Source organism: Mytilus edulis, chromosome 7 (assembly GCF_963676685.1).
Source record: "Mytilus edulis chromosome 7, xbMytEdul2.2, whole genome shotgun sequence".
Taxonomy (NCBI): Eukaryota; Metazoa; Mollusca; class Bivalvia; order Mytilida; family Mytilidae; genus Mytilus; species Mytilus edulis.
Window position 1 is genome coordinate 33,988,328 of NC_092350.1, and position 14,248 is coordinate 34,002,575.

Here is a 14,248-nt window from a genome sequence, read left to right on the forward strand (position 1 = left end):
TTTATTTTCACAAAAAGCACATTAAAAGTGTGAATTAAAACCTATCAGTTATAATGTATCACCCTTTAAATGATAACAAGACATGGCCTATTAGAAAGGATTTCAAATGGAATGATTTTTCACTTTTCTTTTAAGTGTACTATGACCATTTGCTGAAATGGGATTTAATGTACTACCCATTCCTTTGTACAACTGATAATGTCGTTAACTTTAAGATTTGGTAATAATACAATTAGGTAAACCTCTTTGATACGGATCATAATGTTAATTTTAACCGAAGACAACTTAAATCCAGAGTAAATTTGGATCTGAGATAAACCGTCCTTTTTACATAGATATGGGTATAAATTGGTGTTTACCAGGTCATAGTGTGTCGTATGTAACGTATCTTTTACTTAATAAAGGCTTTATATCAAATTAAGTATAGATATGGGTTGCTCAATGAAGTCGGAGTGTATTTACCTCTTTTTAAATTAATATGACACACTATGACCTGGTAACATTTGATAATTAGCTGATATGTTTTCATTTCCCAAAGGTCTTTATTTTGTTTACATATGTTTGTATAAATACCAATCACTAAAGAAATGAAAAACAATTTCAATTTTTTGAGTCAGGTGAACTATACAAGCCATCTCTTACAGTTCGTTGCCGTCGTGAAGCTTTTCAAATATCTTCTGTTCCAAAAATATTGAACCATGCAATTTTAAGCTTAGCTTAGAATGAATGATCCTAAGGATGTCGATAATAAAGTTTGTGTTTTCCCCGCTAGCCAACAGACATGCCCGTCATGACTTAACGTATAGAACATAATGATAAAAATGTGTTTTTTTATTGTTTTTTTTTTATCTCGAAAACTACAATAAATAAAGCAAATCTTCATGGTATTATATGCGGAGATGGTAAAGATTTACCTACTTCCTGATTGCACTAAAAATATAGTTAAACGATAGTCACTCCTTAAGGAGTCATTGTCCTTAAATGACAATTTTGATAACTTTTAGTTCTTTTTGTCTATTATCTTAAAAATCATGAGAAGATGTCTTGTTATCATAAAAAATAATCAGAAATACAAGATCTACAACATACATAATTATACAGACGATAACGAGGTGAACCCTTAAGGAGTTACAGCCTTACATAACGATGTTCACTAATTTAATTGTCCATCGTATACTTTTTAAAAGATCTGCCCCACTGAAACTACCAAAGGAATTTCTACCAAACTTGTTGTGAATGGTCCTGATGGTATTTAGTATAAATAAAGGCAACAGTTGTTTACTGGTGTTCAAAGTTCATAAATCGACGACATGTGTTTGGTTCCGAGACAGTCAATTAACTTGGCCACCATTGCTAAAAATAGAATCTCATATCTCAAAATCAGAAAAGACTAAATGTGGATTGTCGAAGACCAAGGATTCTGGAGAGACTGCTGGCAGCCCAGAACATACTGGTATAGGCACTCGGGGTCCGCTACCCTAAGTGCGGTTTCCTTGAGGGAATATCAAAGACAGCTGCTACAGAGAATGAAGAGATATACATGTACCCCAGAGTCTCCCGAGAGGGGAATGAGAGGCTTAACCAAACAGACCAAACGCCAATGACTCGGAAACGAAAATGTACAACGACACAGATGGCGCAAACAACTTTGACAAGAGATAAAGTTGAAGTTGAATGCCATTGTGCAAAGATCTGCAAGAACCAAACACGCTTAAAGATTCATGAGACAAGGTCTTGATGCAGTCGAGGAATTATAACAGAGCAGCGCACAGATTTGGCTGGTGAAACGCAGGAGAATAATACCAGAAGCCAGGACACAAACCATAGTCGAAACTTGAATGGAGAGGAGCACATTTCACAACAAAGGCAAGAAACAATAAATCAGAAAGAAAGGATAGCATGACCAAAGATGAACAGTGAAGCCCAATGGAGAGATCTGAACGATAATGTAGGGGAAATTCTAGAAACATCACTCCAAGGATGTGTTGAGATGAGGATATAAACACTGACTATGCTAGAATATGACATCGGAAAGGAGAGATTTGGTGTTGAGGAGAGGAAAGAAATGAGTAACATCAAGAAGAAGCCAAACAGGAGAGAACAGAAATTAAACACCGAAGGAAGGAGCTCAAAGACATAAACAGGTGGTACAAGAAAAGCAATGAGATAGAGAAGTTGGGAATAGCCTGCATTACAGACAGTGTTAAAGAGGAGTTGAGGGGAACTAGAAAGGCAGAACAACTCAAGATTAGTAATAAGAAGGAAGCGAAAAATAGAGCGACAGGGATTCAGAGATGAGGGAAGATGAGAATTCAAGAGAATATGACAGCAGAAAAGCAGAATACCACCATCTGTAGGTAATAAAAAGTAAACAGTTCTTCATAAATGTGCAGACAAGCACATCTTTCATAGTAAGGATTAAGACAGCTCTTCATAAAAGTGCAGATAAACACAAGGTTTAAATTAAGGATTACGACAGCTCTTCATAAATACAATGAATGCAGACACAGAGTGAACTATATTTGTTAATTTCTATATCATTTTGTCTCTTGTCGAGAGTTGTCTTACCACATCTTCTTATTTTTATATGATCAAATATACGAAGAAAAAAACCCTCGGTAATAATAGAGGTCACTTTGAATGGGAAACAGTTTTTGGCCTTGATGTGTAAACTCGACCTTGTAACTCAAAAATTAAATAAAATACGTAAAAATTACCTTTATTACTTGAAATACCAATAATATGCACTGTAAAAAAATACATTTAAATAGAAAACACTTACAAAATTATTTCGTCTGACGGTCTGTTCAGAAAACACGGATACCAGGTGTTGAATTTAATACGCATGGCCCTGTTTCATCTGCATCACATGGCGGTTGGGACATGAAGCAAACTTTTTTTCTTTTTAAATTATTATTTGTGTAAATTATTTTTATTGTTTTCACTCTTTTGATGTATTCTTTGCTCTAATTCATGGTTATATATACATGCTGTCTTTCTGATATAATTTTCCCGCACGTGGTAAATTTTCTTAGAAAACTAAATAATTAAACTCCTATGCAAAAGGAAAAGAAAAGTTACATGACCAAGCGCATGTGGTCTACATAAGACTTAGTATCAGTTGGGTCGAATCGAAACAACTGAGAGAAAGGCCTAATTTACAAAACAGAAAGGTGTCTCTATGTTTTTTCTGTTCTGCCACGAAGTTTACCAATATAACATAAAACGTTAAAATTGTTACTATTATAATTGCAGTTCAGGAAGCATCTAAGAGAATATTTGAAGTATATTCTGATGACATATATGTACTTATGATATTGATCTCATTACAATACTCAAGTGGCGCATCTAACATTATCTGTGGTTTTCGCTTAAAAACAATATTTGATATATTATATAATCATACATGAACAATGTTATTTGTTGTTATCTAAATGAATTTGCACCGAAATTCAGTATTTTATGAAATCTTGATGATGGTATATAAATCAACTTGTACAACGAAAATATGATGCTATTGATTGAAGATTATATTATTTACGTTGTCATTTATATCTTTCCATTACAATATTAGTGTATTGATGTAAATATGTTGGTTTTTTTTGGTCTGATGTGATATAGTTTATTATCTATTGCCGTACTAAGAAAGAATAAAAAAAAAGACTAAGTCTTGAACTTCTTTAGGTGACGACTTTGTGATATTCTGGGCAGAGGAGCAGAAAGATTTCTTATCCAACGGAATATTATTTTTCACCTTTTACTATTTTTCCCTTTTCCCTTCTATATTTTTTTTTTTTTATCTATTTCCAGCATTTTGGTCTAAATATTCATTTTCATTCGGTTTTTCGATAAGGTTATTGTGGTTCTTATATTTTTTAAAGATCAGAATATCAATTTCTAAAATCCTACTGACCCCTTACAGTATCAAATGATAGTCTCCTTATATTCATTATACTTAAGACTCGATCATCTTTTACTACTGTTTTTTTTAAAAGTTTTTATACACCCCCTACAATCTTTTCAGAATATACAGATGAACGGTTGCCCTTTGCAGGCCGGTTCACTTATTGCTATAAAAATAATACGCGATGCATACTCTAACTGTTATGTACATTTGCACTGAATAAGTTTTCTAGATATTAAAGCGTTATATATAACAATAGGTATTTGGTTTTCAAATACAATGCGTGTTTGAAAAGAAACGACACCATTCAAACAGTGTTTGCTATATGTTACGGATTTTGCAATTTTCTGAACCTGTAGACGTTCATTTCTTTTTAATAGCGTTAACCCCTTATCACAGTATAATCACCATAAAATGTTCCTATCTTATGTATACTATTCACAAGGGCAGATGAGTATGCACCGAAAATAAACACTTATTCCTCGTGATGGCAAATAAATCAGGGTTGGGATGAGACGACTTTTGACCTGCCTACGAAATATAACTTTAATATGTTGATTTTGATGTCTGTCTGACTATTTTTGAGTAATAAAACGTATCAAAATAGATTATTTATTACTTATATTATGTAATCATAAACCGGTATAAAATAATTTGAAAACATTATTTGAAATCGTCTATAATTCCCTAAGAGCAATCTAAGAAGGGTAAGGCCGGCAGTACAATCAATTTCAAATGGTGATGATGTGATTGTAGCTGATCTCTCAATGGGCATGAAATGAAAGCTGAACTTGATAAAATATTTACTCTTTCAAGATTTAGTCAACAAAACCATATGTCTCTCCTACTAGTTAACAATTTGGTGCATACATTGCTGCAAGGGTAGAATGACATCTTTAATCTGGTTAGTTAAAGTATCAGTAATGAAATGATTTTTGCCTTGTTAAAGTACCTTGTTACATAATGTTGAGTATGAAAGGTCAATGACATATGTTATTTGGAATACTTTTCATAACAGCGTAGACAAAACCATTTCTTGACCCGCTCAGGTTATTAACTAAATTGGTTAGATAAGGTAAACGTACGTCTGTAATGTCCAATTGTCATATCGTACGTGTTACAGACATTTAATCTGTGGGGTCACTAAATGTTCTAAACACCTAAATCATATAATACGAATAACTAGAAGAGGACTGAACCTTGAGTGTAAATTTAAATATTGATTGATTGATTGTTGGTTGCTTAACGTCCAGTGGCAAATATTTCATTTATGTTCAGGACGATTTAAATGTTCAATACTTAAACTTTCTTTTTTTTCCTCGTGTACCTGCATGTGCTTTACTGTTTTATTTTACGTATTCAAATCTCCACTGGAAGGCCTTTAACAGACAGAGTTGGTGTCAATCAATGTTATCGATAACCGATGGTAACAATTTAAAGGTAAAATTTAATGATCCAGTATTTTTATCACCATAAGCATTACAGTTGTCTACGCTGTTATGAAAATGATTCTATAATGGAATGTCACACAATGTCATGGTATAACACAAACAAGTTAATTTCATAATTCCACGTTTAAAGATGATAAAAAATCAATTGTGAGGTAAAAGTTTAATGTAACATGTATATGCCAGTCTTGAAATTAGGCATCGCATCTTTGATGGGGATATTCCTATATATTAGGATCTATGCAATTATTGATAACATGGTACTTGTCCTAGTAACTCGTGCAACACCATTCCAAATATATATGACATTTCTATGTCAGACCAAGGAGGTTGTATAAGACCCTTGTGCAACCTGTGCTGTCAGACACTCTTTCATATGAAAAAAAGATTATCTGTCCTATCGGTCAATGGTCGAGTGATATGTCGGTCTTGATAGAAATGATTCTTTAGCTGAGACACTCAAATGCCAAATATTCTAAGATTTTGTTTGTGTTCTGTACAATCTAATTAAAATATTGATCTCTGATTTCGTTACACTACATATGACATATATGTAGTATAACGAGATCAGAGATCACTATTTTAATTAGATGGTGTTCTGTAGTGAAATATAAACTCGCCAAATATCCATTTTTTGTATCGGGATAGGACACATTAGATCTAAGTTCAAAGTTAAATATCGATCGTAATGGTATGTCATTCGTTTTTTGTATTGTGACACACAACTACATGCAACACTTCTACGTCAAAAGATAACGAAAACCTATGTCCTGCATGGACATTCAGTGCAGTCCTGTGTATCCGCACACCTTAGACTTTTGGATTCACTTTGGTAATCTCATATAAAACCAAAATTTGGATATAATTGAGTGAAAAAATTCATGAAATACTTTAATTTCATGAAATTTTCTTTATATAAAACGAAGATGTGGTATGATTGCCAATGAGACAACTCGAGGGCAAATGACAATTTCGTCAGTTGTGATTTAATGGACCATTTGCATATGAACATAAGCCAACATGCTGAATATCTATCCAGGAATATATAAAATAAAATGAGGTGTGGTGTGATTGCCAATGGGACACCTGTCAACTAGTGACCAAAGATAATATATATATACAGTATTAAAGTAAGTTTAAATTGACTTGAAAACAGTCACTTTATTCTAAAATAAAAATAAAAACTACTTTTTACAAACTATAACAATTTGAAATGTCATTGTTAGTTAACTATGTTGTTAATACGTCTGTCAAGATTGATTTGATTTTGCAAGGCTTGCCAAATTTTAATTGAGCACTACAAATACTTCATACTTTTTTTGTTTTAACTTAACAGATGTCATATTGAATACACATGTTTCAAATCTGCTGTATCGCATATGACGTATTTTAAGAAAATCTAAATGCATGTCTTTGCAACCTCCTCACGTTTTGTTATTTATAACAGATCAAACATGTATAATTGTAATCAACTTGTACTATTAAAATAGAAGACGTTTCTACTGAAAATTAAAGATTGTGTTATAATTGTTATGACTATTTTCATCGGCTATAGTAAAAGACGCTCGTTGTTATCATGAGTATGGAAATTAGATGCAGTATAATTTTCAACTGTTCGGTTTGGCTCATCTGTCTTAGAATATAACAACAGAAAAAAAACAAAAATCATATGTTATCATACCGTAGTTTGAGATAAAATATTCGAATTTTAATCGGGAAACTATAACCTCCTACTTCTCGATCTCTTCTCAAGTGAATTGCTTCTCGATCCTAACTCGAATGTTTTTGACATGTCAAAAACTCTCGGGTAGAAAGTCAGATCGATGACGGGCAAGGTAGACTATCCCGAACATTCTTGTCGATTGAGTCAGATCAGTCTCCCGATCACGTAATTTGGCTAGATCGGGCTTGATTGAGTTGATCTGATCGGAAGTGTGAACCTAGCTTAAACAACATAAGTAGAGAAAAATGTTTCATAATCAAAATTACAGTAATTTAAGATTGTTAGTAGGGTGACTCTAACAAGCTTAGTTTTGTAGGTTTGTGTAGTACTTCCCTGCCTCTTTAGATGTCAAACATAATAGAATGATGTCTAAATATATTACATGAACGGACAATATCGTACGGTCATCCCTTTTTAAACGTCCGATTTTTTTTACAAGCGAGCTATTTGGTCCTTCCTTGACTATTCAGACGCCTGACATATTAATACTGGAACAAACTATTTCCGCAGGTTTAGTTACTAAACGCAATTGAAATGAGTAGGATACAATAAAAATGACGTCTCCACAATATAAGGTATTGAGTAATCACAGTATATTTAAAAAAAAAACACAAAAAAACCAACATAAAACCTATTTGTTGCAAAAACGACCGATCAAATATTAGTCAAACGTTTGTCACTATTTAAAAACCCATTGATACAGAATTGAGAATTATGTTTGTATAGTTAACGTTCGTTTTCGATATTAATTTCTTTTAAAACATCTAGGAAAAAACGGTGTTGGCTTCGAAAGCATAATACACTATTAGATTCATATAGAACATTTGCATTATGATTGAAGTCACATTTTTGTTAGCTAATAAAAGGTAAGATAAAAGAAGAATAATTGCATTAAACATTGCAAAAACAATCATTTTGGTGAGTTCAGTGATATTGTCATACAATCCGTTTAACTAAACTGCAGTAGAGCGAACATCGAATCCCTCATAAAACCATACAAAGTCAGCAGCATTCAATTTGGTTTGCAACTCTAATAATTACATCATTTCTCAATAAAGTTATTGTAATAACTCTTCTATTTCTTCAACGTTACAGTTTTATATAAAAAGAAGGATATTTGGTATGTTTACTAGTACAAAACTATCTATTCACATTGACAAGTACCGAGTATTCAAAGACTAAAATGTCAACAAGTTCCACATTTAAAAAAAATATATAATAGTCAGTCTGAGAAAAAAATAGTGTTCAATGCATGACATTTTATTATTGTAATGTTAATTAAAACAGTTCGGTGGAAATTATTTCTTTTCGTGTGAATGTTGTGTTTTCTCATTTGAAGGAATGGGAAATTATTTCCAATGTTTCTCTTAAATAAATCCTTTACTGAAAGGAAGTTAAGTTCAAACATATTTAATATTCTGGAAATATAGCAAAAAAGCACAGTACTTTAAGTGTGTGTTTAGGTTCGTATATTTTGTTGTAACACCATCAGTACATGCACAGAAAAAAAATCACAAAAAGCAAAGGATCAGCTCTGTTGTTGCTGTCATCTCAATGTCACAATAATGCCTTCATCACGGAGCATTATTATTTATTATAAACTGTATATATATGATTGAACAATGTATGGACTTTATCTACTAATTGCACTGTTGTATCTGTTTAAATACATTTTGACCATGAGTATATGCATACATGTCCCTGAACAAAATTTATTACCAAAATATGTGCTGGCAGCAAAAACCTGTAAAACGTTTTATAATATTTATAGTGTTATTTTATATGATCACCAATCTGTCTATAAAATTATGTAATACAATAATTAATTCATAAATTAATGGATTTTAATGCCGAATATACAGTATAATGACAGATAAAACATATTGAATAACTCAGAAAAACTAATTCACAACGTGTATTCAAATTTACAAGTTAATGTTTATGTAAAAAAAAGAAGATTTGATATGTTTGCCAATGAGACAAGTCTCCATCACAGACCAAATGACGAAGAAGTTGAGCAACTATAGTTAGGTTATTGCCGGCTTTAAACAAAATATATGTTAAGTCATAAAAATGTTACGATTTATTTCCATAATTTCTAAGCTAATAAGTGAATAGTATATATGTGTAATGATCTTGTATGATTGCCAGAAAGGAACCGGTGACAAATTCAATTTACATAAACATGAGACAGTGGCGGATCCAGGGCCCCAGGGGGGGGGGGTTCCGGGGGATGGAACCCCCTTTTTCGACGATCATAAATTTGAATGGGGACATGTAGTTGAAACCCCCACTTTGTCCTGGGCTAGGACCCCCCTTTTTAAAATGGCTGGATCCACCCCCGTGAGATACTATTGGACATTCAGGAAATGCTGCTTACAAGTAATGCTATCAAAATTAGGAATGTAAGGTTTCACATTAAACCTTTTATTTTTGTGACATCTTTTCTGTTGCAAATTTAATAATCATAAATACTCGTCTACATCAAACTTACCAATGTTGCTAAATTCCTCAAAATCGCCCGAACGCTGAATTATAACTAAACCTAACGGGAAGGATTGTGCCTGATTTCATATGATGAAATCATAATCTTTCAGTTAGTTTAATTGAAGTCTGGAGCTGGCATGTCAGTTAATAGCTGCGGAACCGTAGCTCTTAGGTCCTTATGTTATTTTTTGACTATTTGCGGACCCTGCTAGTAGTCTGTTGTTATTTATGTATTATTGTCATTTTGTTTATTTTCTTTGGTTACATCTTCTGACATCAGACTCGGACTTCTCTTGAACTGAATTTTAATGTGCGTATTGTTATGCGTTTACTTTTCTACATTGGTTAGAGGTATAGGGGGAGGGTTGAGATCTCACAAACATGTTTAACCCCGCCGCTTTTTTGCGCCGGTCCCAAGTCAGGAGCCTCTGGCCTTTGTTAGTCTTGTATTATTTTAATTTTAGTTTCTTGTGTACAATTTGGAAATTAGTATGGCGTTCATTATCACTGGACTAGTATATATTTGTTTAGGGGCCAGCTGAAGGACGCCTCCGGGTGCGGGAATTTCTCGCTACATTGAAGACCTGTTGGTGACCCTCTTCTGTTGTTTTTTATTTGGTCGGGTTGTTGTCTCTTTGACACATTCCCCATTTCCATTCTCAATTTTAAGTTGGAGAGCATTGAAAACCAACAAAGATTAAGATAGTCAACATGAATGCATATTTCTCTTGGAGGCACAGGGCAATTTCCTCCATTGGCACTAGTAACACAATACTTGTATCATCAACCCAGAGATATGTATTGCATTATGAATTTGACCATGACAACATGTTGAAGCAATATTGATTATAAAGTTACTAGTGAGTATTCTATGGATTGGAAATGTTGAGGTTAATTTAAAACAATGTTTGGGATAATGTAAATGTATAACGTTTGAACTTTATAAAGCGTTATTTTTTTATATATTATAAGCAAAGAGGAATAACTCGAACAATTTTTTTAAAAGTACCATTCAAATAAGGATAAATATTTATCATATGGTTAGTTTTTTCTCATGTTAAATTTTACTGGTATTTTATTACATGTAATGGTAAAAGAAATTGTCATTTATTTGTCGTTTATATCACTTTAATCCTTCTAGTAGTCCGAGTTTGTTATAGGCCGAGATTGTGAGGACGAATTTGTGTTATTCCGAGTTTGTTACGGACCGAAGTGTAGCCCTTTGAATGACTGATTTTGATTGGAGAATAAAGACACTAACAACCAATCAAAAAAGTTTTTATGGCCGCACTAATACAAATAAGGAAAAATGAATAGCAGGCACAGTTTATATAAACAAAATAGTCATGACGAACAACACAATTTGGAACAACAGGACATTGAAGAATTTGGAAAAAGCATTGAAAACCAAACAAGTGGTTCTGAACAAGATGCTACCGATAAAGAAAGCAGTATGTTGTTAATACCACAGGCACAGAAAAAAGAAAGTCGATGGAAGGAACACATATATGATTTAAGTCAATGTACCACATTACATGGAGTTCGGTATCTCGGGATGAAAGATACATCGATAATCAGCAAGTAAGAACAATACGATAAGTTCGGATCTTTAACCCACATGGACGCCCCCGTGTATGCCCAATTACCATATTTACAATCTCCAAAAAAATCCAACTTCCTTATGCATTCCGTCCGACTTCTTATTGTTTTGAATGTGATCGTGTTACCGAGTTTGGTAAAATACATGTGTTTTTCCCCCTTTAAATTGACACATGATGATGTTTCTATTATGTATGAGTATATTTTTGTAATTGTAAGTTTGTATATTATTATATTGATTAAATGTATTGGAATAAAATGATTTTCATACTTTTCAGTTTATTGATCAATATTATTAATATAAGTTACACATTGAATTGTATTTAATTTGCTCAGTCTGAATACTGTTAAACTGACCAGTGTACCTGTTTGTCTATGTTACCTTGACCTATTTTTAGAATCTTAATTTTAATTAAGGCTACATTTCTATATATTGCGAAATATACAAAGACAATATTTCAATGTGCATTTTATTTCTTAAAAGTCTCTACAGAAGGTACCCTTGGGTGATTTCCGTCATCCTAATTTTCGCAAACATTATAACAGAGAAAGAAAAACTGTATGCAAAAGAGGTCAGTTAAGCTGAAATTGCCAGTCGTCTTTTTGTAACGAGTTAGATCTATTGCCCTTTGATTTAGACTTTTTTACTCAATCTTATTAATCCTATTTAGTAGATAGAGGGAAACTGCAGGAAAAATGACTGTAAAAAAAGAGATCTTGAATTCGATTTCAGTTTTCAAGTTCAATTTTTAAAATACAAATATATCCAAGTGAGCGGCACAGGATCTTAAGAAAAACTCTAGCCTTTTGTTTAGTTTTTTTAATACTTGTTTTCTAGTCTAGACGAAGTGCTGTTAAGACAAACATTATGTGAGTTAAAGGGACAGCACTTATACAAAATGTAGGTCAATAATATTTGGTATGCAGTTTTGAAATCAGCATTGGCACCTATCATTTAGGTGTCAAAGTAATAAAAGAATTGAACTGAGGTGGAGATTATTTGGCCCTCAATCATCTATCATGGTTCCTAGACTTTGAACATTTTGCATAGTTTTCATGTTTTGCAATTTTATAATTTCAACATTTGCATTTAAGTTAGTATCAAAAGTAACATAAATGTAAGACAAATTATCGTATTAACAATAAGTTGTCATTATGATTAAAATTTGGATTATAATTATTATGATGACGGAGAGCTGTTTAATGTCCAGTTGCAAATTGAGTGCATGTTTAGAACGAGAACTTATTAATGTGACACAAATATGAACCCTGCTTTTTTCCGGGCCGACAGCCTGATCTAGATTTTTTGAACGTGCTAGTTCACAAAGAAACAATCCCAAAGATGACAGGTCACTCTACCCGACCCCGTTATGATGACCTAAGTCCAAGCAGTCTTGCTCTAATTCAATTATTATGACAGCGTGCTAAGGAGGAAAAGCAACAAATTCTTCAAATTTGGTCGAACCTGACCGACCCCTTCTCAATTTTGTTTTAACGTGACCTGCTCGTCAAATATAGGCACAGCCAAACAAAACCGATATTTCTATTTTATTGTTTAACCGACAATTTTACATTTTAAAGTTTGTAACGTTTTTAAATGAGATTTTATGTTTCTTTGTGGTTTTTATTTGAATACTGTTTTGAACTTAGAATAATAAAAAAATTCTATAGTTTCAACCTGAAAAACGGAGTTTTCCAAGGTAGCAATATCCATTAACTGTCACTTAAAATAAAAACGACGTCTTGATAAATTTCATCTGAGAATTATGCAGTTACATCGAAATACCGATACCCATTTTTTTCGGATTATCATATATCAAAATTCCATAAAAGGCCCCTTCAAAAAATCAAAAAAATCATGGAAATAGTTTTTATGTTTGCATTTGGGATAACACAATGAGTATTTTCGATAACTTTTTCGTGTCCTAGTAAAAATAGCACCGTCACACTATGCCACGATCACATTACGAAAAATATGCATTTGACGATCGTTACACGATCGCAGTAAGGTCGTATTCAGAGAGAGTGTGATAGATCTCAAATCGACGTTACTAAGACCTCACTCACTACGACCACCACGTTCTCACTGCGACATAACCACGTTTTTACAAAGACTATACCTCGTTTGTATCACGCTGTTCAAAACCATATACCAATTTAGCCTATGTTCAAACGTTAAAAAATCCTTTGAATTTTCATTTAGGGCTGAAGTTTAAAGATAGTCAAGAATAGTTGTATGCCTCACTTAAGGGCATTATGTTTTTCGGTCTGTGCGTTCGTTCGTCCGTCTGTCCCGTTTCAGGATAAAGTTTTCGTCAAGGTAGTTTTTGATGAAGCTGAAGTCCAATCAACATAAAACTTAGTACACGTGTTCCCTATGATATGATCTTTCTAATTTTAATGCCATATTAGAGTTTTGACCCCAACTCCACGGTCCACTGAATAGAGAAAATAATAATGCGAGTGGGAGTATCCGTGTACTATGGACACTTTCTAGTTTATTAGATCATTTACTTATATGCGGATATTTAAAAAAAAAAATCTTTGTAATATGTATGGTCCCCAAAGGGCCAAGTGAGCATTTATCATCACTTGTTGTCCGTCGTCGTCGTTAACTTTTTACATTTTGAACTTCTTCTAGAGAACCACTGAATGGAATGACACCAAACATGACATGAATGTTCCTTATGAGGTTACTTTGTAGCCGATCCATCATCCAAGATGGCCGCCAGCGGGGGACTTTGTTTATCGTAGGACCCTATGGGAAATTTATACAATTGACTTCTTTTAGAGAACCACTGAATGGAATGATACCAAACATAGGACGAATGTTTCTTATGAGGTGCTGACCAAGTGCTGTTACTTTGTAGCTGATCCATCATCCAAGATGGCCGCCAGTGGGGGGACTTAGTTTAACAAAGGACCCTATGGGAAATACATACAAATGTTGTTTTTTTTAGAGAACCACTAAATGGAATGAAATAAAACATTGCATGAATGTTCCTTATGAGATGGTGACCAAGTGTTGTTACTTTGTCGCCGATCCAAAATCCAAGATGGCCGCCAGTGGGGGGACTTAGTTTAACA

At 33.3% G+C, this 14,248-nt stretch overlaps 1 protein-coding gene across 1 annotated transcript in view; it reads left to right on the forward strand.

The window, feature by feature from the left end:
- Window positions 1-10,845: 10,845 nt before the first annotated feature.
- Window positions 10,846-14,248, forward strand: part of LOC139481313 (uncharacterized) — a 28,623-nt gene continuing 25,220 nt past the window's right edge. The window contains exon 1 of the mRNA XM_071264549.1: window positions 10,846-11,143. Coding sequence (XP_071120650.1) covers window positions 10,872-11,143 — 272 coding nt within the window. The 5' untranslated portion in view covers window positions 10,846-10,871. The remainder of the gene's footprint in view (window positions 11,144-14,248) is intronic.